Raw genomic sequence first — 27,888 nt, 5'->3', positions numbered from 1 at the left:
GTCAGAACGTGTTCGAGCATGACCTCCTGGTAGTGGGCAGAGGGACAGCTGGGTGCTCTCTAACTGGGTAAAACTCTACAGACGACAATTACTCTGGCTCACATTGACGGTGTATATAAAAGTATTTCCATCTCAGTAGCTCTGGGACCAAATCTTCCTATGCTCCTCCAAGGACCGCAGGTCATTTCCCTGTGAGCTTGCACCAATAAAAAACATGGCATGAGCCAGGCAGTAGTGGCGCACACCTTTAATCCCCGCACTCGGGAGGCAGAGGCAGGCGGATCTCTGTGAGTTCGAGGCCAGCCTGGTCTACAAGAGCTAGTTCCAGGACAGGCTCCAAAGCTACAGAGAAACTTTGTCTCAAACAAACAAAACAAAACAAAACATCAAAACCATGGTGGGACACTAACCACTTAGAGGCAGTATGATGCTCCAACAGGATTGCTGCCTATAACGTCAGGAAGGAATAGTCAAAACCCCACACTTCAAATATTTTAAAAAATATTTTTATTTTTAAAATAAATGTGTGGGGATGTGTTATGTCTGTGTACCGTGAGCCCTGGGATCTGGTGTCAGGTCCTACAGAACTAGAGTTACAGATAGTTATGGGCTACTGTGATGTAGGAGGTTCTTCTGTTCATGTGTTGCTTTCATTGGATAATCAATAAAGAAACTGCCTTGGCCTAGCTGATAGGGCGGAACTTAGGTATGTGGAGGAGACAGACCTGAATTCTGGGAAGAAGAAAGCAGAGTCAGAGAACCACTATGGAGCCGCCAGAATCAGACATATTGAATCTTTCCCCGTAAGCCACGACCTTGTGGTGATATACAGATTAATAGAAATGGGTTTAATCAAGATGTGAGAGTTATCCAATAAGGGGCCACGCGGTGATTTAATTAATACAATTTCTGTGTGGTTATTTTGGGTGTAAGCTAGCTGGGCAGCCAGGATGAAAAGCAGGCCCTCTCTCCATCAACACTACGTGTCAATGCTGGGAACTGAACCCAGGTCCTCTGCAAGAGCAACATCTCAACCACTGAGCCATCTCTGCAGTTCCAAATTCCCCACGCTTTTAAGATACTATATCTCATCATGAAATTTTGAACATAAATTGTGTTCATTTACATTTTAACTATGTTAATGGTTATGTATTAATGTATTTTAATAGGTAAGTATCATATTTATATAATACAAATCTACAGGAAAATGTCAGAATGTCTCTGAAACTGGTTTTCCATGTTCAGTAAATTTTCAGCAGATCACAGTGGGGAATTTTATGAATTTTTTACATTGTGGGGCGTGTGTGTGTGTGTGTGTGTGTGTGTGCGTGTGTGTGCACACTAGTGCATGTGTGGTACACATATGTGGGGACCCAAGGACAGCTTGAGGGAGTCTGCCCTTTCCTTCACCGTGTGGGTTCCAGGTACCACACTTAGGTCACCATGATAGCCTGGCAGCAAGTGCCTCCGCCCACTGATCCATCTCAGGGGCCTCCATAAGTCCTTATTTAGAGAAACCGTTTCTACTGAAAACACTGCCCAGTGAGTCATTACTAATATGACAGTCAGCTGAGGGGCTCAAAATAGCAGATACAAGTTCAACTTAATTCTGTCCTAAGACAGCACCCGCTCACAACCATTTCCCCTGTAATTGTGGCGTACACACCTGCTCACAACCATTTCTTTTCCCTGTAACTGTGGCGTACAGACCTGCTCACAACTATTTCCCCTGTAACTGTGGTGTACACACCTGCTCACAACTATTTAATCTGTAACTTAACGAAAATTGCACAGCAGGTCAGCCTGACTCCAGACTGCTCTGATAAAATGCCCCCTGGCCTCTACTGCCAAGTCAGCTGTTTGAAGATTTTAAAATAACAATAAGGTTATCGTGACCTGCTTAGAAAAGCCCAAAGGTCCGTCTGTGTTCTCAATGCCAGATCCTTAATAAATGAAGAATTTCCCAGCTTGCCTCTTGAGAAAAGCTACCCCGGAAGTAAAGTGGAAATGCTATTTTCTCCCCTTCGGTGGCACTGTGAGGTTCTGCCTCATGCGTATTGCTGACAGTATAAAACAGATGCAAGAAATAGAAATTTTACAAGAGTAAAGTCAAACTGGATGTTAATAAGAGGTTCCGATTTTCTTCCGAATGTCAATTGCCTGTCCTAAGTGTCTGTCCTCCAAGATCGTAAGCATCTTACTTCAGAGGTCACTGTTTCGGGGGAATATTGTTTTTGTTTTGTTTTGTTTTGTTCTGTTCTGTTTTGTTTTTGTTTTTTGGTTGTGGTTTGGTTTTTCAAGACAGCGTTTCTCTGCATAACACTGGCGGTCCTGAAACTCACTCTGTAGAGCAGGCTGGCTTCCAACTCACAGAGGTCCACCTGCCTCTGCCTCCCTGCTGGGGTTAAAAGTGTGCACCACCACCTCCTGGCCAGCAGAGTGCTAAAGACTTTAGGAGGTGACTAGTGGGACTTTGGGGATGTTAAGTAATGACAGCAGACAGACACTTCCCACGTTTTCAAGCAAGTCTGAGTTGGGTTTTATTCTGGCTTTGCTCATAAGGAAAGGGAGGCTGAAGTGCTCAGAGGGTGGCTCAGATCTGCAGCCAGGGCTGTAACAGGGAACTTCCGGAAGTTCACTACATCCCCAAGGCTGCTGCTCTTACTTGTCCTCATCTAGGAGACAGGCCTCTGTAGCAGGCAAGAAATGGAGACCTTGCCTATTCAGTTCTCAGGAGCTGAGGGGAGAGCTCAGGCTCTGAAGATCCCAGAGAAGAGCTAGAATTGCTCTGGCAGGGGCTGCTGGCAGGGAAGGCAGCTAGGTTTCCTGGAGGGTACGTCTGAGCTGAGTGTGAGGCAGCAATAGGGAGACTAGACAGGAAGCTCATCCTAAATAGAGAAAGAGAATACGCTAAGACCCTCCGGACTGCACCTGGGGAGTGGATTCCTGGAAAGGGGCTGGGGTGGGGGTGGGGCAAGGCTGGAGCCAGCAGGACTTTTCAGTTGTCTTTACAGCTTTAGTCTTTACCTGACAGTAAGGAGGGGACTAAAGGGATGGGAGCAGGGAGTGAAGCTGTGATGAGGGCTCTCTCTCTCTCTCTCTCTCTCTCTCTCTCTCTCTCTCTCTGTGTGTGTGTGTGTGTGTGTGTGTGTGTGTGTGTGTGTGCCTTTGTAGCCACCTAACTACTGTTACAATTAAGATGAAGCTATTGGTTGGCTGATATCATTGTCACCATCATCATCATCATCAAAGAGAAAGAAAGATTGGAATGAGTGCTACACTATTTTGGGGCATGTGGTAGCAACTGGAAATATAAACACAAAACGGCCACACTCAAGCAAGCACACTCAGATGCGTCCACTGCTCTTACCTGCCTACTCCAAAGAAACCAGCTGAATCCAACATTCACAGAAAACAGTTTTAAATAACCAAACACACGCTTTCAGAGACCAGCTACCACACCAGGTTTTTCTTTGGATTGTCTCAGGGAAACTTTTCTTTTTGTTAGAAACAGGGTTCCTCTGTGCAGCCCCGGCTGTCCTGGAATTCACTATGTAGACCTGCCTCTGCTTCCAGTGCCGGGTGCTGGGATTAAAAGTGTGCACTGCCACACCTTGTAAAATATCTCAGAGAAATTCTTAGACTTATAAAGTAACTGTTAGATGAAAAGACACCCTGGTACTAGGAAACCATTTCCACCTTGGAGTCCATTTTATTGACATACCTGTGAGAGCCTGTGGGACCACCAAGCTGGGGATGGTGGCTGCATCCTGAGGGATGGAGCTGAGGTCAGGTTCTGGGGTACTCCGTGGAGGTGATAGAGCCAAGGGAGTCATGAGCACTGGGGGCTTGATCTGCAAGAGAGTCTATGTAAGCAGTGAACGTCTAGAAATGCTCCCCACACCACCCCGGTCTTTCCTGGGTGTCTGATAATTCTTGGCACTCTTTCTCACATCTGCATCTTTTTCCTGCTCAGCTTTGGGAAAGGAGCTTCAGATTCAAGTTCATGTGCAAAATTTGTAATTAGATTATAGCCAGAAGATAGCTCTGCTCTTCACCCTTACCTTGGTACGACCCAGGAAATGACAGCACCAGGGAGTGGGTGTCGGAACAAACGGAGGCACGGATGGTTAAACCCCAGGATTCCCCTGAGAACAGGATGCAGATCCAGGGCAGTGCCCTGCTCACACCTCTGTGCTCTGTAGATCCTGGCTACGGGGCTTCTGCTGTATCCACCCGGAGATGGACCATGAGGCTCTCCTTGCTCTCTGATGAGCTCACAGCATGCCAAGCATTCTCCAGGTTGCTGACTAGCTGTTCAGGGGTGACTTCCTATGGCAGACTGTCAGACACAATCTGGATGGGGCAGGAATGGGCAGCCACCACTGTGAAGGTCTCCCCTGGAACCACACGCAAGGAGATGGAATTTGCACTAACGGAATTGGCAAAGGCCAGTCAATGATACTGGGTCAATAGGCCACTTCACACCTGGCACTAGGTTGGATCAGAGTGATGGAAAGCTGTAGGGGGTACATGGGGACAGAGGGTAGGTGCAGTTTGAAGGTGGCATAAACCACCAGTGACTTCTGTGGGGGATCCACGTCAGAAGAATCAAGTTAGTTTACAAGAGCGGGACCCTAAGCATCAGGAGTTTCTAAAGTCTCAAAATGTTTCAGTATGTACACACCGTTCAAGAGCAATTGCTCAATCCCCAAGGTTTTCAACTTTTTCAAACAACCTCTTGTGGTTCTCATAACAATGCAGGTTTTGATTCTGAGTTCTGGGGTAGGAGTCTACAATCCTTAAGAGCCCCCAGGTGGGTTGTCTCTGCAAATCCACAAGGACACTTTGGACAGCCAGGTGCTATGTCCCATTGTTAATACACATGCGTCTACATCTAAGTTTCTTCTAGGCTTTTAGGATGGACTAATAATAGTGATGGAGAAAGAGTCATGCAAATACTGTGGATTCATTGTTGTGAATGAATGTCCTCTACTACTGGGAGGAGACACCATGACCAAGGCAACTCTTATCAAATAAAGCACCTAATTGGGGGCTTGCTTATAAGTTTAGAGGGTTAGCCCATGATCATCATGGCAGAAAGCAGGCTGACATGGTACTAGAGCAGTAGCTGAGAGATTTATATCCTGAAGTCCAACTCTTACTATTTGCTGATGATATTATAGTTTACATGAGCAACCCAAAAAATCTACCACGTAATTCTACCCATCAGGAGAACAAAATTGGAAAATTATGATTTATTTGCCTGTGGCTTTCAAGTAAATCAACATGAAGGTCTACTTGTTCCTTCCCTAGAATGCCTGGTGGTGGTGGTGGTGGTGGTGGTGGTGGTGGTGGTGGTGGTGGTGGTGATGATGGTCTTGATGGTGGTGTTGATGATGCTGATGCTGATGATGGTGGGAATGATGATGACCTAAAAATGATGATGGTAGTGATGATGATGATGATGATGGTGGTGATAATCGTGATGACAATGATTACTGAAATCTCAGTCTCAGAAACTACATAACAACCCTAACATCTCATGTTTGTTTTCTGTTATAGTTATTAATGTTGGATTTATCCACTGAACCTATTTCTTTTAAAAAAAAAGTCATAGTATTACAATTTCTACTTATCATTTCTGTCTAAATGAAGCAATCATAGAGATCAGATGAGTCAGATGGCTGCAAGGAAAGAAAAGCTTCCTCTGCCATGCAGTGGTGGCTCATGTCTTTAATCCCAGCACTGGAGAGGCAGAGGAAGGTGGATCTCTGAGTTCAAGGCCAGCTTGGTCCACAGAGGGAGTTCCAGGACAGCCGGGGATCATAGAGAAACCCTACCTTGAAAACTTATTTACCCTCTGTGGTGGTTTGAGTGAGCACAGCTCCCATAGGCTCATAGATTTGAAAGCTTGGTTACTAGGGAAAGGCACTATTTGAAAGAATGGGGGGGGGGCGGCACTATTTAAAAGGATTAGGAGGTGTGGTTTTGCTGGAAAAAGTGTGTCACTGAAGGTGGCTTGAGGTTTTAAAAGGTCCAGTCTCTCCCTCCCTGCTGCTTGTGGGTCCAAATATAAACTCTCAGGTACTTCTCCAGCACCATGTCTCCCTGCATGCAGCCATGCTTCCTGCCATGCTGATAATGGACTAAACCTCTGAAACTGTAAGTCAGCCTTAATTAAATGTTTTCTGTTATAAAAGTTGCCGTGGTTATGGTGTCTCTTCAAAGCAAAAGGGCACCGACTAAGACACCAGTCTCTACAGATGCTGGGATTTTAAAACAAAACAGGAATCTTCTGTAAGCTGTGGGCAGCACTGTGGATATGTCCCCAGGGGCCTATATACTAGGGGCGGCCTGGCCCTCAATACATTAAGAGATGCTAGAACCTTCGAGAGGTGATTAGGCTATTGGGGGGTGGGGGAGGATCACCTTGGGAAAGAATTGATTTTGACTCATGAAGTCAGTTAGCCTCCATGAGAGCAGGTTGTTTTAAAAGTGGGGAGACTGGCCAGGTATGAGAGCATATACCTTTAATCCATCACCACCCAGGGCTACATAAAGAGACTCCAAACAACAACAACAACAACAAAAACCGAGAACAAAGAAAGTGACTGCCCACCCCCCCTAAGTTCCTGCTTCCCCTGGTGACTCAAGGGCCCCCACCATGTCTGCTCACACTAGTATATGTCCTGCCAGGAAGCCTCACCATGTGCTTGTGCCTCCAGGACTGTGAACTAGTTAACCTTCTTTATCTCTGAGTGTGTGTGAGGGGGTGCATGTGTGCGTGTGTGTGTGTGTGTGTGTATGAGTTTGTATATCTCTGTATCTCTCTCTCTCTGTGTATGTGTGTGTGTGCATGTGTATGTGTCTGTGTGTCTCTGTATCTGTGTGTGTCTGTGTGTCTCTGTATCTCTCTGTTGTGTGTGTATATGTGTGTGTGTCTGTGTGTCTCTGTATCTCTCTCTCTCTCTGTGTTTGTATATCTGTGTGTGTGTGTGCGTGTGTGTAATCAGGGCATCGTGCCCACTAGGCAAACATTCTACAACTGGTTACACCCCAGACAGAAAGGCTCATTCTTTATGAATCATGCAGCCACTGCTCTTCTGTTACAGCAATCAAAACTAGACTAGAATAGGAGGCCACAATGTTTTAAAAATAGGATTTTTATAAGGGAGTGAAATACAATCAAAATTAACTCGGTGTTCATAAATTTAAGTTTTTACTGCCTAATCTAAAGAGCTAAAAACAGCCTGCTGGAGAGAACTCAGTAGTAAGGAAAGCTTGTAAGAATGAGGGCCCGAGTTTAATGTCTAGAGCTCACAGCTAGCATTTATGAGGGAGTCACGTGATTAGAAGAGGCTAGAAATGGGGGGACAGGGATGTGCAGTACTTCCTCTGTGACACGATGCCGACCTCTTCCTCAGCCAACACAAGCTGCTCTCGGGGGGCAGGAGGTAATTTGTCTTTGCTGTTCTTGCTTTCAATTGTTTAAAATATTGATTTGCTTATTTGGTTGTAGTAATATGGGGGGTGGTGGGGCTGTGTCCCCAGCACCCCGGCTGCCTGCTCGGCTAGCTTATGCCCCGAAATAACAACACACAAACTGTATTCATTTAAATCACTGCTTGGCCCATTTCTATCTAACCTCTTCTAGGCTAATTCCCACATATTAATTTAGCCCATTTCTAATCATCTATGTTGCGCTCCTAGGTGCGCTTACCGGGAAGATTCTAGCCTATGTCCATCCTGGGTCGGAGCTTCATAGCATGCATCTGCCCAGGAGCCAGGAGCATGGCATCTCTCTCAGGCGTCTGCTCCCAAGAGGAGAGCTGTGGAGTCTCCTGGGTCGGAACTTCATTGCGTGTGTCTGCCCGGGAGCGTCTGCTCCCGAGAGGAGAGCTGTCGAGACTGAGCTCACTTCCTCTTCCTCCCAGCGTCCTGTTCTGCCTACTCCTCCCACCTATCTTCCAACCAATAAAATGGGCCAAGGCAGTTCCTTTATTAGCCAATGACCTTCCTCCATCATTTGGTTGTTTTAATAGACAAAATAAAGTGTAATGTTCATATATTGGTTTCTAATGTCCTTCTTAATAAAAAGACTGAGGACTTCTAACAGAAATGGATGGTCCATTTCCTAAGACAGAGAGCATACAGAATAAGCTGGAAGAGGTAACAAGATATCAGCAAAACCACTAGTGACCAGAGTATCTTAAGGAGCAAGGTGCCCACTGAAAAAACTTCCAGTGGATGAGTCTGGACCACTATGAGCACCAGTGTAGTGTCTTATTATAGCACAAAGTATACACATAATAAATGTCCACAAGTCCATCAGCCTTAAGTAAATGACTGACAAAGTAGATAAGTAGAGGAACAAATAAATTTCTCATGAACAAACCTCCAATCTTCTCTAGGAGGCGAACACAACTCCCTGTCTTCAAGGATGGGATGTGCATGTTGAATTCCTTCTAAATACTGCCGTGTGGAAACAGAGGGGACACCTGACACATGTCACCTCAGCCACAGGATCCAAAGCCACATCAGCAGGGGTACTGACAGTCTGTGCTTCTGATATGGTTAGATGGAGATGTCACTGTGCCTCTGTGGTCCCCATACACACACAGTCTAACATCTGGGGAAACACTAGAGATCACAACTGTATAACCTATGAAACTCCTCAAAGCCGTTCACCATCAAAAAATAAGGAAAAGCTGAGCAACTTCCAGAGACAGAGGAGCTTAAGAAAACATGATGACTGAATCTGAGGTTGTGCTGGACAGGACCCGGAACAGATCAGAGAAACATTCATACAATTAGAATGAAGTATGGGCTCGATTTATGACAATAGATTATCAGTTTGTTGTTTGTGACAATTGCTGTTGTCATGTAAGATGCTAACACTGGAGGTATTAGGAGCTGGGGGCGGGGTGAGAATGTCTAGTACAAAGTGGAGAACCTTCTGCAAATATTAAACGCAGAATCTGTTGAACGGTGAGTGGGGAGATGATGTAGAGGGGTAAAGAGGGCCAATTCCTGGCAGCACCCGGTGTGGGGGGGAGAGCCCAAGACCTGCTGCCGAGATCGCTGCCCGGCATGCTGGACTAAGCCTTGGCCTTCAAAGCCAACAGCCCTGATATGCCTATAGCTGGTGTCTTTTCCTGAAGTTCAAAACGTCGGTCACACAGGACGGTGACACCTCGTCCAGGGCACTGCTGCTGGTTAGCTGTTCTGGAGTAGCCAAAACAAGGATAGCTTCGTCTGTGTTCCCTCCCCACACGTTCCTTAAGGACCCATTTCTTTCATCCTGGCATGTTCATTCTTTGTACGTTCAAAACTCCCTCAGGGTTGTAAGGGAAGACCATCAGAAAGTACAGCTAGAAAAATTGAATCATTCACCATGTTTAACTTCAGACTGTAATCTAAAAACTTGCCTGGTAAAATGTAAAATGATTCCAATAAGACATATATGGACCCACAGTTACTTTTTCATATCTGGGAAAACATCAGCCCCCAAGAGGCAGAGGGGCTGTATCGTTGGACCTTGGCTTCCATCAAATCTGGCATCCTAATTGAACAAGTTTTGCCTCAGCACTTACCCAAGGAAATAAAACTGTGTAATTACAACATACTACAGGCATCAGGGTGGAATCAGCAGGAAGTGGGAGGGCCATACCTTTCAGAGACACAAGTGGGTAAGAGGTAAGGCTGGGGTTTCTCCTGCCAGCTCTGATCTGAGATTCTTCCTGGGGTGGGGTGGTGTTACTCATACTGTGGGGGCTCCACAGGCTGCTATCTGAGATTCTTCCTGGGGTGGGGAAGAGAGATGTCATCTCCTGACACCAGAAGCCAAGAAGAAAACAGTGAAGAATGATGTATCCTGTGGATACAGAGAGAGGAGACACACACACACACACACACACACAGAGAGAGAGAGAGAGAGACAGAGACAGAGACAGAGACAGAAAGAGACAGAGAGACTGAGAGACAGAGAGGAGGAGGAGGAGTGCTAGGGGACAAAACACGAAGACTGGAAAATGTGGGATCAGAAACCTGACGTGTCCACGAGCCTCACTGCCCACCATACGCTGTGAAATAATCATTTTCTGTAAGAACTACACGTTTCAAGGGAGTCAGGTTTTGTGCTTCAGTAGCCACAGTCAAAATGACCAGCCCCGTTGTTTAGAAAGGGGACACTGGAACCTGCCTGCAGGCATCCGGCACCCAGCAGAACTGCAGGTGTGGGCTGCCAGGCCTACTCACGTTAGTCCATAAGAAACGACAGTACCTCTCTGAATATGATGTTTTCTAGATCCATCCATTTGCCTGCAAATTTCAAGAGTTCATTATTTTTTCTGCTGTGTAGTATGTGTTTGTTTGCCTTTCTCGTGTGCATAGTGAAACCAAACAATATTTGTTGGTTGTTGTTGTTGTTTTTGTTTTGTTTTTCAGTGTGGTCATAACTCTTAACCCAAATTTCTGCCTAGGCATCTCTGTAGCACATGGGAGAGCACTTTGCCCTTCCCTGCTGACGTCTCTTGGTTGTTTCCCACGCTGGTAAATACGGAAGTTCTTTTCCACCCAGAAGTAAAAGTCCCATAGCAGCAGTTTACACGTCTTTCTTTAGAAATTTTGACTTTTATAGATTAATAGACATTATCTAGCTGTTTATTAAATATTTGAATTTACAAATTAATTGTTAATTAATCAACAATAATTTTGAATCTTATTCTTTATACTGAGATTCAGTGACTTCTGAAATAGACTTTAAAACTGTTCAGGAAGGAAAGCACATGAAAAGCTTAGTACTGTAAGGCAGGTCATTTCCTCTCCTGATTAATAATCATCAAAAAGAATGTGCTGAAAGAAGTGGATATGTAAAAAATAATTGATAAATTTCCTGGAATAAAATGTAACTGATAAAAAAAAAACAGAAATGACAATACAATCTTTAGAAATACTGCAAGGTATTGGGGTGATTAGGATGGAAACCGCCCTCCGTACATTCATAGGGAGTGGGTACTATTAGGAGGTGTGGCCTTAATGGAGGAAGGGGTGGGCTTTGAGGTTTCAAATGCTCGAGTCAGGCCCAGTGTCATGTGCTTTCTCTCTCTTCCTGTTGCCTGTGGATCCAGATGTAGAGCTCTCAGCTCCTTCTCCAGCACCACGACAGCCTGCGCGCCACCATGATGATATGTACTAAACCTCTGAACTGTAAACCAGCCCTGGTTAAATGGTTTCCTTTATATGAGTTGCCGCAGTCATGGTGTCTCTTTAGAGCAATAGGAACCCTAACTAAGACAGAAGTTAAACACAGCCGTGTTTAAAGTTTGAGGTGCACAGATGCACAGTTGAGTTAAGTACATCTTAAAAGTACTGAGTGTTCAGAACTCCTCCCTCTCCGACCGGCTCACTTTGCGCCTCTACGGCCCAGGGTGGGCTGCTGGGCCCGTTTGTCCCTGCCCTGTGCTCAGGGGCATTTGTTGGTGGCTTGGAGCTGACAGCAAGGGGCGGGAGGGGGGTATTTTGTAATGTTACAAATTAGACTGGTTTATTGTATTGATTTACAGACCGGAGAAAGTGACCAGAACATACTTTAAAATGTTGGTTTAACTTCAAAGTGTGTCACACATTGTGGCTGTCCCATGGTGAATGACACAAAAACTATAATGCTACGATGTTGTTATTTATTTGTTTGTTTCTTAAAGCTGGCTTTTAGTTCACAGCCTTGATGAAGAGGATGGTGGTACCACCGAAGATATTAAAGTCAGTGCATCTACAGGACAGAAGCTCGCAGCCTTGAATAAGAGGATGGTGGTACCACTGTTTGAGGATATTAAAGTCAGTGTGTCTACAGCACAGAAGCTAAGCTTCATGCAGCCCCTTCCCAGCCCCTTACAAAGATCAAGGTGCTCTCTAGTCATGAAATATAAGGAAAATTTGCCTGCTAATCTTAGAGGACTTTCTGAACTGAGGACCTGACCAGATGCCAAGAGGTAAATATTCCTTTTGAAACAAAGAAGGCTGTCATAATGTCTGAGTGTGGCTTTCTAGAACTTATCTTGTAAATAGGTGATCTGCTTTTTTTGCCAAGGTGACGGTGGACAGCAAGGCTCAGTGGTAAGCAGACCCCAGTAATAAGGCAGCAGAAAGCCCGAGGCTACAGGAAGCTCAGACAGAGGGGCCCTGAGATGGAGCGTGGACTCTGGGCTCCAGACGACTGACATCTGACCTCCAGCTTGGCCCTTCGTTTTCTGCCTGCAACTTGCCCATGTTAGTCTGAATCTCAGAAGCCGTCAAATGTCCTACTGTCAATGAGGCTCAAGTCTAGAAGAGAGACGCCTGTGTGGTTCTCAGGCCAGAGAGAGCTGCTATCCATGCAGGGACAGAGGGAGCTGGCAGAGTTGCTGGGTTGGCATCAGCAGGCACAGGCCCAGGACAGTCAGAAGAAAGAGACAGCCTAGGAATTCAAAGTCTTATTGATCACTATCATCATTGATCACTGTCCCTGATACCAGTGATCACTACTACAGTGTCACTAGTGATACTGCCATTCTGTAATAGTGAAAGTAGTGTCCCTTGTATCAATACATTATCCAACTGTAGAAATAGTTCTTGCCACCCCTTCAGTATCTTCCCATGCCAACTGCCTCTGCTTCGTGTCTGACAGTAGAAACCACTAGAACTGAACTTACAGGGAGCCTTTGGTGGAGGGCACAGGAGAATTCCCTTTCCTTTCTTTTAAAGGTAGTTTTTGTTGATTCTTTAGCAATTACATACTTGTCTGTAATTCGTTTTGATCCTATTCACCCCTCCTGCCCTCCCATGCTCCCTCTGGAGCCCTTCCTCGTCCCGACACATCTGCTTCCTTCTTTAATGTCAGCGATTTATTTATCTGTTTATTCATCTGAGACAGGGTACTACTTGGTTGCCTTGTCTCAAGTCCCTGGATTCAAAGAATCCTCCTGCCTCCAGACAACTTGGAATACAGACCTGTGCCACTGTGCCCAAGTCTCAGACACATTTTCTTAGTAATAAAATGCAAGCTCTTTAAGGTTGTACCAAGTTAGACCTTCCTTTGCTTAGTCAGGCTTTTTTTTTTTTTGAAAAAAAAGAAAAAACAACCTCTGGCTCCCCTACTGTGTCCCAGATACTGAATTGCCGAATTAGTGGCCATTTGGTAAGTGAGGTGAGACTGTACAATTTGCTTGCTGGCTCTTCGACAGTTAAATGGGGTGTCAGGAACCGGGAAATGGCCAAAATAAACTAGGGGGCCAGGTACCAACTTAATTTTGCCGACTGAGAAGATTTTAAATCCCCAGCACCTGTCAGTGTTGATAACAGTCTCCTCTCACCAACATGGATTTTAGAATAAAGGGTAATCTTTTGAGGAAACCACTTCAGCTCCGTGAAAGCTTCACGTGGCTATTCCACCACAGATGGGTGCCAGTCACACAGACACTGGTTCAGAAGTATTCTAGGACACCAGCTTAAGGCATGGGGCGTTGTCTAGGGATGTGTGGCCTGAGATAAAGTCCACGCCTTTTCCTAACTATCTGGGAAGTAGACTCAAAAGAGAACTATGGCCCTTTGTCTCCGCAAAAGGAATTCTTGGGAAAGGGGGAACAGACCTGCTTGCTTTGAACAGGGTTTGTGTGTCAGCCAGCCAACCTAAGCTCTGTCCTGCTCTGAGGTGTCCCTGAGTGTCGGGGTGTCCCCCTTTTAAGAGGGAGGAAACTTGCAAAGTAAATCAGGTTTGTTCCATGGGGTGAATGGCCATTTTTCTTGGCCCAAGAAATTCCGTGTCTGTTTGTAATTTTCGTTCTTGGAACGCCGTCCCCAGGGGACCAGGAAGAAGGCCAACGAAGCTGAAGTATGCTCCCTTAGAGCTTGGGCTTGCTCCCTGGCTCCGTGAAACAGAATGTCTGCCCTGTTCCAGCCCTCCCAATGCAATTCCTAGACTCCAGCAATGGCGCAGGTACCTGAGCAGGGAACAGGCAGGCACAGGTACCCCGATCAGCTTCTGAGAGCAGACATACAAATCCAAAGCCCACACTGCCACAGATGAAAGAGGGTTCCTGTCAGAAAATACCCGGACAGAAGACTTTGACTTCTTTCGGTTAAGAAGAGTTTTAAAATCTATTTTAAGATGGACAACAGTGGAGTGCACCTATAATTCCAGCACTCCGGAGGCAGAGGCAGGTGGTTCTCTCTGAGTTCAAGGCCAGCCTGGTGTATAGAGTGTGGTCCAGGAAAAACAGAGCTACACAGAGAAATTCTGTCTGGAACAACAATTTTAAATACTGTGGGCTAGAGAGGCGGCTCAGGGGTTGAGAGAACACGCTGCTCTCGCACAGGACCCAAATTCTGTTTCTAGCACTTACATGAGGTGGCTCACAACTACCCAGAAATCAGGTTCAGAAGAAGCCCATGCCTCTGGCTTCTGTGGGCACCTGCATTCACACGCACATACCCACACACAGACAATCCCCTCCACACACACATAAGCAAACAATAAGGGGCTGGAAATGTGCTCAACCATTAAGAGCACTGGCTGCTCTTGCAGAGGACCAAGGTCAGTTCCCAACCAGGGGGCACTTCCCCGCTGTCTGTAAAGTCAGTACCAGGGGATCCAGAGCCCTCTTCTGGCCTCTAAAGGCCTGGCACACACACAGTGCACAGGCATTCAGGCGAACACTCATACAAGTTAAATAAAATCTCAAAAAAGCTAAAGCAAATAAACCTCAGGTAATTTTGAATAGCCAGCCTTTCCCCTATGACTGTCTTTTTCCCTCTTTCTGGCGTTTGGAAGGACTGAGAAGATGGAAGGAATAAAGGTTGAATTCATTTCCCGCTCTTCCACAAGCCCTTTCTGCTGACCTGGAATAATCTCCACACATTTTCCTAATGCCTGGGAGTTAATTGCCGATTTGCATTTTGGTTGCAGTATCTGGGCCTCAGGATGGAAACGCCAGATTTGTTTCCAGAGAAATAGGTGGAAGACAGCTACTAGAGCTCTCCCCTGAAAGCCTGAAGGCCTGCAGAGGACAAGCCTGACACTCTTTTCTCTGTTTCCCTCGAGTATCCAGTCCCTTCATGATCTGTCATAACACAGGGGCTGGCCGCTGGGTTTGGGCTGGGTTATAGGATTGGGATCACATCATCAAACCTGGCCCCATCCACAGCCTCACCATATTGTTAGTCCTTATGATAATCTCAGGATCCTGATGGCCATGGATCTGCCTCTCTGTAGCCAAACTTGACAGCAATATCTTTTTAAAGCAGGAAATGATAATGGACACCCTAGCATCCCTTGCTAAGCCTCTGTCTGGGGAGCCTTTTCTGCATCCTCTGACATTGGCCTGCTCACAGCCTTACTTTAAATGTCTTAAGAATATCATTGGCTTCTGCGAAGGCAGATGGAAAGTTCTAGAAGTGGCTTCAGGAACCACCCTGGTGCATATAGACAGGGGAGAGGTGAGTGTTTGGAACTCTCATGTAGATGTAAGTTTAAGAACGCCTGTTTATTAACAGCCTAAAATCTGCTTGCCCTATAACTTCCTCTTCTGATGTGATTCGCTTTCTCCACTTGTTAAAAAAGAAAAAAAAGAAAAGAGCACGCAAGAGCACGCATCGTGTGCTGTGCTGTCACAATCGGTGAAACCTTGTCTGTCACATGCTGCACTGAGAAACTTATTTCCTAGCCTGTGTTTACCCAGGCTCCTGCCTTCCATAACCTTTTGCATCAGGCTCTGCCCAATCCACCAGTGTCCCAGCCCAAGACGACTGAAGAGAAGGAGATGGCGGAGGCGTACCTTGTACCTGGGTTTCCGCCCTCTCTTCTTCGGGATCGTCACTGCCGGTACAGAGCCCGCAGACGCAGAATAAAGATTATGGACTGCCATCTGCACTGGTGTGGAGTGAAGGGGAGGCCGGCCACGCTTCCTCCCTGGGACCTTCTGTGTCTGCATCTCTGCTGGTGCCAGTCTTGCTGGATGAGGAGGCAAAGCACACGTGCAAGAGAGGTCCTGGGAATCAGTCCAGAGAGAAAGCAAAAACAAAAACAGCAATGTCTGTTTGGTTTTCAGAGCACATAGCCCTATCTGTGCATACCTACCACTTACGGGAGCAAGACAGGATGCATGGAAGAGAGACAGGCACCAATAGGCTGCCATTCTGCAGGAGACGATAGATCCCTGGGTCCAGACACACCCGATACTGTCATCAGCAACCGAATGCTTTCATGTCTTAATTCAATTTTGGACTAACAAAGTAGTATTACAATAGTATTTAAATACTATACACGGCATTTCTATCTTTATAATGTTTAATGTTAAATCAATATAATATATTGTATTTAATATCATTGTATTCATAAACTCATCCATTCCCTCCCATATTTAACCTTCATTCTTTGGTTTAGTTACAAATTGTCTTCACCTCTTTTTCTCTTGAAAGGAATTTAACAATACAAGTTACTTTCATTAAAGCATGACATCCTTTAAGGGTTTGCAGACAGAAATGTTCATTTTGACAATATTTAGAACTGCAGAAATAAAATAGATACAACTCAAATAACAATGCATAAGGGAACAGCTAAAACATCTGCAGACTAAGACTGTCAACTGGCTTAAAGCCTTTAGCAGCGTATTCTGCATAACATGATGCTGGGTGCCACATAAAGACAATCTCAATTATGCAAAAATTTACAAGGTAAAATAAATGGAAGGAGGCCACTAAAGGTCACCTAGAATAAGATGGCCAGACTGTGGGCAACTGTTCACAACACACAGTCCTTTGTACACAGCCGACAATATTACTCACAAATTGCTCAGGTAGAATTTCATTTGTCTTGAAGCCCAAGGTCGCTGATCAACCTTGACCAGAGAACCGAGGAATTGGAAACTCAGATATCCTGGCATGGTCAGGAATGTGTTGAGTGGAGCAGAGCTTTAGACTTTAACTCAGAGGCAATGTTGGGTGGTGAAATCCACTTCTACACTATAGTGGAACCTTCCAGAACCTTCCAGTGGAAACGAGAATCTTTTGCTGACAAATCTGTAGGTGTTAGGACAGAAGCTTTGCCATGCCTTGGTGGGGTTAGCAACGCAGGCACTTGATTGCTTTACTTGGGGAATAAAAAGTAAAGCACTAGAAATTCTTTTAAAACACAGTAGGGGAAGTTTTTGGAAATACCATATTTGGTGGATAGATGTTTTCCAGGGTGGGGAATTGGACGTACAGTCCTGTATACACCATGCAGACACTTTACCAGCGAGCCGCTCTTCCAACTCTGTAAATAGAATTCTAAATAGAGATATTCTTATCTCACACGCTGTTGAGTGTTTCAGATAAGGAAACAAGCTCTTTCCCACAACGCCCACCTCGTGCACCTCACACCTGCCTGTAACTCCCCAGGCCACTTCTGGCTCTTGCAGGCACCGTACTCAGAAACACAAATCCTCATCCAGATACATATATATACACATCATTACAATTAAAGAAAAATAAAATAATTTACAGCAAAGAAGACATCGGTTTTCTTTGTTTCTGTATATTGATAAAAATATCCCATCTCACTGATTTAAGAGACTTTTTTTTTAAACGTATTAGCATTCCTGGAATAAAGTTGTCCCTATAGCACTTCAAGAAGATCAGAATTCCAAGATAGTAGGGAGTATCTTGTAAATTCTTAGTAAAGCATAAGATAATGACACATCTTGTAATTGACTCCATCTTAGAGTCAATGAATTGCGATCACTGTAGAAGAATTCATAACATGATCTATTTCTGGACTTGGCATTTATGCTCTTTGGCAGGGATAAAAATGTTCACTGGTACAAAAGCAGCCAAAAGCACTGATGAGTCAACAAGAACCAACGAGATCTGGTTAGGCGGAAGTCAATCTCGTTCGACCTGCCATCACCAAATTTCTGCCCCTTCTTTATGAGTTATAAGAGATTAGAAACAGAAGTTTTTCTTATCGTAGAGGGTATTTCTGCACCTTTCTACTTTGCCCTTATTTTTAAGGTTTATTTTTGTTTGTTTAGCTTTGGTTTCAAGAGACAAGGTCTTTCTAAGCAGTCCAAGTTGTCCTCATGTCCCTTCTGCCTCTGTATCCTGAGTGCTGGGATTACAGCTGTGTACCGACATGCCTATCCTACTTGGCTTGAAGTATGGAGATTAACAATCTGTCTGGAGAATCATTGTCAAAGGAAAGCATGAGAAAATCTATGATTAAGGATGGAGGAGAAAGCCCAGTTGAGAAAGTATGCATCTTGCAAGGTAAGGATCTGGTCCCATGCCCAGAACAAGATAGACAGGCATAGTAGCTATGCTGGTAATCCTAGCTAGCATTGAGGAGGCAGAAACAGTGGATCTACCTGGTTGGCTCACTAGTTACATGCCTAACCTAACTAGTGAGCCCCAGGTTCCAAAGAGAGACCCCGTCTCAGAACTAAGGTGGACAGCACCTAAGAAAGACCATGGAGGTTAATATCCAGCCTTCACACTCCTCTGTAAACACACAGGCCCAAGCGTGTGCACGAGCACACACACATACTTAATAAATAAATACAATGCAATAATTTTAAGAGAAAATGAAGTTTAAAAGAATATGAATTAGAAACAAAGTTTCAAAAAGAAGTAAATCTAAAAAGAGTCTTTGACATACAAAAATTAAACTTAACTTTCCTTAAATTGTTTGATATAACAAAAATCTTCCCTAGAAAAAAGAACCTATCAGTTCAACCTATTTCTTTCCCCCTGACATCTGCTTCCTTCTTCTTTTTAATGAGGAAAACCCATGCCTCACCCTGTATTCCACTTCTTGTCTTCCACAGAAGCACCAGTCTTGGGCGGTGTAAGAGCCCGGCCAAATAACTAGTCTGATACACAATGCTAATCCATCAACAGGAGCCATTGTTGATGGAGTGGTGGGTACCACAGGGAGGGGAGAGAAAGCCCGAGGCAAAAAGAATCCAAAGTTCCCTCACCCTAAGATGGACAGCACCTTGGAAAGCAATGATAGCAAGACACATGGAATCCTGTTAGGGGGAGCATAACTCTGGAAGACAGTGGTTAGGGGGAGCCGAACTCTGGAAGACAGTCTGTTAGGGGGAGCGGACCTCTGGAAGACAGTCTGTTAGGGGGAGGGGAACTCTGGAAGACAGTGTGTTAGGGGGAGCGGAACTCTGGAAGACAGTCTGTTAGGGGGAGCAGAACTCTGGAAGACAGTCTGTTGGGGGGGTCAGAACTCTGGAAGACAGTCTGTTGGGGGGGGGGCAGAACTCTGGAAGACAGTCTGTTGGTGGGGGGAGAACTCTGGAAGACAGTGTGTTAGGGGGAGCAGAACTCTGGAAGACAGTCTGTTGGGGGGGAGAACTCTGGAAGACAGTGTGTTAGGGGGAGCAGAACTCTGGAAGACAGTCTGTTGGGGGGGGCAGAACTCTGGAAGACAGTCTGTTGGGGGGGCAGAACTCTGGAAGACAGTGTGTTAGGGGGAGCAGAACTCTGGAAGACAGTCTGTTGGGGGGGGGAGAACTCTGGAAGACAGTGTGTTAGGGGGAGCAGAACTCTGGAAGACAGTGTGTTGGGGGGGCAGAACTCTGGAAGACAGTCTGTTGGGGGGGCAGAACTCTGGAAGACAGTGTGTTAGGGGGAGCAGAACTCTGGAAGACAGTCTGTTAGGGGAAGCAGAACTCTAGAAGACAGTCTGTTAGGGGGAGCAGAACTCTGGAAGACAGTCTGTTAGGGGGAGCAGAACTCTAGAAGACAGTCTGTTAGGGGGAGCAGAACTCTAGAAGACAGTCTGTTGGGGGGGCAGAACTCTGGAAGACAGTGTGTTAGGGGGAGCAGAACTCTGGAAGACAGTCTGTTAGGGGGAGCAGAACTCTGGAAGACAGTCTGTTAGGGGGAGCAGAACTCTGGAAGACAGACAGTAAAATGATATCATGCTTGAATAAAGGCTCAACATTGAGATATGTAATAAAGGGCTGTCATCTAGAAGGAAGAGTCACTCTGTGCCTTAAGCAAAATAAGAATAGTTGGGTGTAATTACGCATGCCTTTAATTCAAGCACTTGGGAGGCAGAAGCAGATGGATCTCTGCGAGTTCAACACTAGACTAGTCTGCCTAGTGAGTTCCAGGACAGCCAGGGCTATGTAGTAGGACCCTATCTCAAACAAGCAAACAAACAAAACATAAAAAAGAAAATAAAAACAAGAATGAACAAAAATTATAATGAAAACAGTATACTTAAAATTTACTAAGAAAAAAATCTGAAGAAAGTCCCAAAAACACATGGCCAGGGTGATTTGCAAATGTATTTATAACGGTGAAGTGCTGTAAACTGTCAAGACACCCTCAAAACAGCCTTGATTTGTATATTACTTCACACTCATAAGATGGAATATTTTGTGGTCTTAAGCATGTGTGTGGGGGGGGCATGTCTACAATGTTTGTATGGTTTTACGTGAGAATCTGCAGGGCTCGATCAGGTCTGAGAAAGAAAAGTCTCAAAAGGTGGGCGGTGGCTGTCCTTGGGAAGAAAGAAACTGAAGTGCGGTTTTCACTTCCTTTTGTAAGCCATTTTAAATTGTTTAAAGTTTTAATCAGAGACAAATATATAAATAGAAAAATAGGGTACGAACGAGTTTCGTTCTGAGCTCTCTTTCTGATACAGTCACTCTCTCCAAATAGCCGTTCACTTCCTTTTTTTTCTAACAATGTTGTTTGTAGCCTGAGCCTCTCGGCTCCACTGAGTGATGCTTTAATATCCCAAACAAAAGCAGTTAAAAGGAGTTGCTTTGGCCAAGGTTGAGAGCAACACTAGTCTGCTGGGGTACAAGTAGCCAGAAGACAGTTTGACTGCATGTCCATTCAGTAAAACACGAGAAGTGGGTTTCTCACTAGGGCTTCTGCTCAGTCATAGGCCTTGGCCAGTTTTACAGGGTTAGACACATATTCCCCCGTGAAGCCAGCCTCAAGTCCAATCAGAAGAAAACTGGTTGTCCTCCTACAGTCAAGACACTATTGCACCAGGCGTATCCCGACTAGAAGGAGATCTGCAGTGGCTTTCACCCTCAGCCTTGGTCAGAGAAGCCTCTTTTTCATGAGTAATGGTTAACACAGAGCCTCATAACTGGTCAAAATGCTAAGAATTAGAGACTATTGCGGACTCGGTCCTAAATGTGGCATCTATATCAGCCCCTTCCAGACACAGGGAACATTCTAGAAAAGGGGACAGAAATAATCTAAGATAGCCACAGCTTGTAAAAAAAGTGGAAAGAGAGAGAATAATAATGTGCACAAATAGACAGTATAAGCTATGTGACCTGCTAGAGCGTCAAGGACGGAAGAAATCAGTTCAGCTGGCAGAGCTGGGAGGGGTGGAAACGGGAGATCAGAACATGACGTCAGACGCAAGGGGGCTGGACAGGGATATCTGGGAGTGTATAAAGGAAATGTTAATAAATTAGACAGGGAGGAAGATCCATGGCTTTCTGTGGTTTCTGAAAGCACCAAGAGGCCGCAGGTACAGGGTCTTGAGTCTCTGCTGGGCTCTTAAATCTTTTTCTTCTGTTAACTACGAGGAATGAGTCTGACCCTAGTGTAATGGTCTTTCTTACTAGCATTTTAGAACATTACAGACATTCCTTTCCATCTTGCTCTGGGGCTCCATGTTGAATTCGCTGTGATCCAATGTCATTCATACACAACCTATAGCCACCTAATGCCCTAATAGCCCTCAGGCTATCGGGGCTGTACCTGAGGTGATTTCCGACAATACAGGCTCACTTTGGCACCTGTCTGAATCCAGTCATCCTTAAAGATGGCCCGAGAGCTCAGGCTTCAGAGACATTTCCTCCCCTGAACTAGTCTTTCAACTTCACCCCCCATTGTCTGACTAGCAGTAATCTGATTCGCACAGCTTCCTCGTGTTTCTTGTACGTAAGTGATGTCTGCGCATCCTGGAGTCCAGAGCCCTCGTCCACATATCCCTCTGCCCTTCAGCACCTGGCTCAGTATTGCACCTGCAGAGTGCACCCGGCACAGGTGACGTGACAGTGTGTCCTACATTTACAAGGTTTGGGTAAAATGTATCTATTTGGGTAAAAGTGTGTTCAATTTAAAAGAAAACACGTTGAAGATGAACAAAACCTTCACATGGGGTGAAGAAGTATCTCGGTGAAGGAATGTTCATACGGAACAATGCTCATACGCACGAGGCCCCGGGGTTCCATACTTGGTGCTGCAGAAACAAAACCAAATAAACGAAAGACCAAAGCAATTGCGTATTACAAGAATGGGGGCAATAGGGCAGGAGAGGCATCTCAGGACCCATCCTTCTTTCATGTGTGTGTGGACACACACATGTACACATAATTAAAAATAAAATAAACCCTTTATGAAAAAAACAAGGAATAAGACAATAATAGAATCTGTTAAGTTGAGAAATGAGTTCTTTTAATACACACTTTTCCCAATTCTGGCAAAATTTAACTAACAGAAGCCAAAGCCAATACTAACATCTATTCATTTCTAGCATTAAATTTTACTCTGTGATATTGTTCTCCATATTTTATTTATAGGATAAATAGTTTATCCTCAAGAGTCCCTAGAGACAGCTGATTTCATATTTCAGGGACAAAGAAGGGTCGGGGTTGGCCTGAACATCTGATTAGTGCGGAGACAAGGACAGTTTGAAGGGTAAGAAGGGGGTTACTAAAGGACAAGAAGAAAGATGCAACGGCTTGTGCATCAGCAGTGAGAGCAGTGAGACAGCAGCCAGATACGTTATGTGTGGGGGCCATAAGTTCCCTTCAGCATGCAGAACTCCTGGAGAAGCTGCAGTCGGATACTATCTGTAGTGATTGTAATATCATTGAAAGGTGGACAGAATAAAATAGCCTTTGTTTTAGTTGGTTTTATTAAATGTGGGGGAACTTGTTTATAGCTGTCTGTTCCACTGATTAAGCATTGATGTGTACTTGTCTCTAGACTAAATAGAGAAGGATCAGTGAGATGCATTGTGAAGAAGAAACAGGAATTGGAACCCAGAAAAGAAAGGACTTGTCAGCGCTGTTCTCCACATCAGAACCAAGGAGAAGGGGAGCTCACAGGGAAAGGCGACCGCTTTCTCACAGCCTCAGTGTGCAGGAGTGTGCAGGCTTGCTGCTTGAACCTGTAGGACGGGAAGCTTCTGGATGTGCCTAGGAAGTACAGGGAGACCGTGGGACCATGGTGCCTCCTTGCCCACAGAAATAGCACCCTGGCTCTGCTGTCGGGGAGGCTAGGTGGCAGAGGCCCTGGATCCTTTGACAGGCCACGTGCTGAGGACGGAGGACTACGGAAGCAGCCAAACTCATCTACTTTTGACTGAACGTATTCTCCTTCCTGCTGCTGAGGAACTCCCTGCCCCAGCCATGAACGGTAGAGCAGTTAGAGGGACAGAAATCAAAGGCCGTCTCCATCAGAGGTAGGAAGGAAGACATCATAATGCAAGAAGAGCGAATGTGTGCAGTAGGGTTTCAAATCCTGCGGAATTTGAAAACACCAGAGGAGGTGTTAACGCGAGAAACAGATGCCCCCCCCCCCCCCCACGTGTACTCAGAGTTGACTGGCTGGGCAGCTGCTCAGCTGTACCCAACTCTCCTTCAGTCCTGTTGGCCAGCACAGAAACTTCCCTGTAACTCCAGTTCTGCTGACAAGGCCTGTTGGCTTAGGACCTGCTCCTCAGAAGACGACTCTGAGGTAAAGAAGGCGGGTGGAAGGCCCATGACTGGCTGGCCTTGGCTCCGCCTAGTTTCGGGTACCCACTCCTTTTTATTTCAACACCATGCCATAACCAGTCTTACACTTTAAGGGACATCCTCACAGAAGACAACACTCTGGAGATCTTGGGTACCAGCCTGGGCCTGATGCCTCCACTTCATTCCTTACAAAAGGGAGCTGCCTGCCTAAGCCATATCCCCTGGTGCCTGTGACAGTGGGCTGCTGTCTGGATTACTGTCTGGGAGGTGATGGCCTGAGCTTGGAAAATGGGCCTGGGAAGAGGAATGTAGCCTCTTGCTGTGGGATCAGTCACCAGTCACACACAGAGAAAGCACGATGAGGATGTGGCTAAACATAGACAAGAATTATGGGTTGCAAGAGCTAGTTAGTAATAAGCCTGACCAATAGGCCAAACAGTTTATAATTAATATAAGCCTGTGTGTTTATTTGGGATGAACGACTGTGGGACCAGGAGGGACAGAAACCCCTCCATCTACACCCCCTCTACTTTGCTAGCTCTCTACCAGAAATGCCCTCCTGTCTGGCTCAGGATCCTAATCTCTACTGAGCGATCCCTTGAGGTCCTCTGCACCTTGAACCAAGAGGTGGTTGCTGCATGGACTGAGACTGAACACCCAGCCTCTTATTTTGACTTTTCCATCACCATGAGGCTATTCCCCTCCATTAAATACTTATTGTCTTAGATAAAAAAGAGGTTTCCCTGAAGACATCTGTGAAAATGACAGCATGTACCTGCCTTAGGCAGGTCTTTGATGATGGGACGAAATGCAGCCTTGGAAAGAGCCTCCTTTGGGAATGTTCTGTCTTTGCTACTTCAAAGGCTTGAGTCTGCCTCTCTCTTGCCACAGCTGGAGATGAGCCCACGAGCAAGCTTATGGGTCTGGGTGTGGAGGAGCTGACAGGGAGGAGATGGGTACTCCCCAGACTCATAGGTGAGAAAAAGGAGAGGCAGTGATCTTCAAGGTAAATGCTAAAATTTACATAGTGGCATGGGTGGTGTGCTCTCAGACAGTGGGCAGGGACGATGCAGATAGAAATGGATCTACACATCCCTGCAGGCCCCCTTCCTGCTTAACTATGGTTTTGCTTTGGGGGAAATCAGTTACCCACATTCTGAAAATATCACTATAATACAATGAGCAGTTCGGATACATTGAGAGATAGATCGTAACCACGTAACTCTTACTACAGGATATTACCATGTCAGATTTCGTTGTTAGTTATTATTGTTGCTCTCTTACCGGGCTTGATTTATAAATTTGACTTTCCCATGGGCGTGTGTGAGAAAAAAAGACTGTACATACAGTACTACCTGACGTTCAGGCGTTCACGGGGGTTCTCGGAACGCACCCCCTCGTGGTGAAGCGCAGATGTGAAAAGTCTCTCTGGAGAGTTCTCACACGGGAGCTGCTGCCGTGTGCTGGCTGAGGGGGAAAACTGAGAGTCCGGAAGCCGGAGAGACTTCTCTCCACATTGTTGTCTAACTTGAATGCTGTGTGTATTCAAACGGGAATAAAATCAAGTGTGACTGGGCTGGAGAGCTGGCTCAGAGGGTAAGAGCATTGCCTGCTCTTCCAAAGGTCCTGAGTTCAATTCCCAGCAACCACATGGTGGCTCACAACCATCTGTAATGAAGTCTGGTGCCCTCTTCTGGCCTGCAGGCATACACACAGACAGAATAGTGTATACATAATAAATAAATAAATATTTAAAAAAAAATCAAGTGTGACTCAGTGGAGAGAGTGGCTCGGACCTCCACAGCTGTCGGGTGCCAGGGCTAGCTGCACTGGCGTGGGCAAGTGAGGGCCTCTGAACCATGAAAGGATTGCAAATCCGGGGACAACTTGCGAGTACTACATTCATGCGTCTTGTACTCTCATAGTGTGTGAGCCTTCAAACTAACCTGAGGCCTACTGACCCCAGTGAGTCAGCTGACCAGACCACACCTACCCCCAAGGGCACTGATGGCACCCCAGGCTTAGTGCTAGGAACGGGTGAAAACGACCACAGACCAGGCTCACACAGACTCTACTTTTGAGTAGCTGACAGGCAGACATGTTACTCAACGCTTCTGAGCTTGCTTCGCCCTCCCCGCCCTCCATGGGTACAGCTTCAGATTTCTGAACACCCCGTCAAATAAAACCGACAGACGCAGCCGGTAAAGACACATGGATGTTTTATACTTGCACCCAGGCTTGTGCAGAGTTAAGTGAGCGATTCAGGCTCACATAGTAAAAGCAAGAAGAGCCCCGAGTTCCCAGGTTCTGGCTCAGACCAATGCAGAAACAAAGCAGGCCCGGTGTCTTGATGTCTTGGTAGGAGTGGTGTGATGCAGCCGAGCTGCCCTGCAGTCTGTCACCTAGAGAGGCTGAGGCATAAAGCAGTTCCTCACAAGCCCCCAGCCTTCTGCAGAATGAAGGAAGATTGGGAGAGTATCACGGGGCTTTCTTTTAATAGGTCAGCTGCAGCCAAGCCTCGCCTGCATGGTCTACTGGAGACATTCGAGGTCACTGGGGGCACCTTGCTGGATCCTGTCCCCTATCTTTGGGAACTGAACACTCAGTAGGGAGAAGAGATCATCACACATGACATAGCAGAACATTTCTGGGACTACTGGATTTCAGGGATGGGACCAAACAGTTCAGGACAGTCACAACTTGGAGCACACCTGGACCATCAGCTCCTCTCTACCTTGCCCTTCCTGGCTTCTCACAGCCTGGAGCTCCCTGTGCCCCTGGCCCTGGAGAATATGGAAGCTAAAACCCCCAAATTTGCAGCCCCTGGACTCCATATCTCCTCTCTTTTTTTAATGGAAATATTTTTTTAATACTTTTATTGAACTATACATTTTTCTCTACTCTCTTCCCTTCCTCTCCTCTCCCCTTCTACCCTCTGCTGTAAGCCCCATGCTCCCAATTTATTCAGGAGATCTTATCTTTTTCTCTTTCCTATATAGATCTATGTATGTCTCTCTTAGGGTCCTCTTTGTTGTCTGGGTTCTCTGAGGTTGTGTATTGTAGGCTGGTTTTTCTTTGTTTTATTTCTAAAAGCCACTTACGAGTGGGTACATATTATACTTTTCTTTCTGGGTCTGAGTCACCTCCTTCAATATGGCTTTTTCTAGGTCCATCCATTTGCCTGCAAATTTCAAGATGTCATTATTTTTTTTTACTGCTGCGTAGTACTCCGTTGTGTAAATGTACCACAATTCACACCCCGTTCTTACCTCCTTCAGAGGTTTACATGACCTATTCACCATCTAAACCAAAGGAAGAATAAGGGCTCACAGAACTGAGCCTCCTGTCTCAGACACTGTAAAGGCTCCCCCCCCCCACACACACACACAATTTGTCTAAGGATATTATCTAACCTTAGCTCAGCTTCACACAACAGAGGTCAGTCCTTATTCCCCAACAGGCACCAGTGTTCTCCTGACCTGAAGAGTAGCCACCTGTAAAGACTCGTGGCCCTCAGGAAGCTGTCTTGGGTGGCGGTGGGCTCCTTTCCCACAGCTCTGCCTGGAAGCTACTACCCCAAACAGGAACTTCCTGTCCCCATTCCTCTCTCTGCTGTAGCCGGACTCTTTCTCTCATAGTACCAATGTGCTAGCCCTCTTATTTGGATCCATGTCTCTCTCTTGACACACTTGAGCTCTGGGTCTTTGTTTGATTGAGTTGGACATTTGAGACAGGATATCCCTGGCTAGCCTAGCATTTGCTGGGTAGACCAGGCTGATTTCGAACTTGCTGTCATCCTTCTGCCCCTGCCTTCTGGTTGCTGGGATTACAGCTGTTTACATCTGGCTCCACCTCCAGGGTGTTGAGTGTCTGCACATCTCTGGGAATCAGAAAATGTTCACCAAATGGTTGAACGAGTGAGCTGGTAACCTGCCCCGCATCTAGGACTCCTCTGCTGCTCAGCACTGAGACGCAGGTTCCAGCCTAGGCCATTTGTTTGTTTTCTGTTAGTAGTGGCCCCAAGCTCAGGACTCACCATTTTCTGGGGACAGCTACATGACTTAGTGGGTGAAAGCACTCAGCACATATGCTTGGCAACCCGTGTTCTACCCCTGGGACCCACACAAAGCTGGAAAAG

At 45.9% G+C, this 27,888-nt stretch overlaps 1 protein-coding gene across 2 annotated transcripts in view; it reads right to left on the bottom strand.

Annotated features, from left to right (window-relative positions):
• The window catches only part of Scml4 (Scm polycomb group protein like 4), a 46,030-nt gene extending 30,050 nt beyond the window's left edge, over window positions 1-15,980 (bottom strand). The window contains exons 1-2 of one of the 2 annotated variants that reach the window (XM_041654703.1): window positions 15,813-15,980; window positions 3,725-3,854 (exon numbers count right to left, since the gene is read on the bottom strand). In XM_041654703.1, coding sequence (XP_041510637.1) covers window positions 3,725-3,854; window positions 15,813-15,968 — 286 coding nt within the window. In that variant the 5' untranslated portion in view covers window positions 15,969-15,980. The remainder of the gene's footprint in view (window positions 1-3,724; window positions 3,855-15,812) is intronic. The other variant, XM_041654705.1, reaches the window with a different exon arrangement.
• Window positions 15,981-27,888: the final 11,908 nt, after the last annotated feature.

The sequence above is a fragment of the Microtus oregoni genome, unplaced genomic scaffold, assembly GCF_018167655.1.
Source record: "Microtus oregoni isolate MIOR12 unplaced genomic scaffold, Mior012 000006F_ref0000085, whole genome shotgun sequence".
NCBI classification, from domain to species: Eukaryota; Metazoa; Chordata; class Mammalia; order Rodentia; family Cricetidae; genus Microtus; species Microtus oregoni.
Note: the sequence above shows the minus strand (reverse complement) of the source record. Positions and strands in the feature narration are given on the sequence as shown.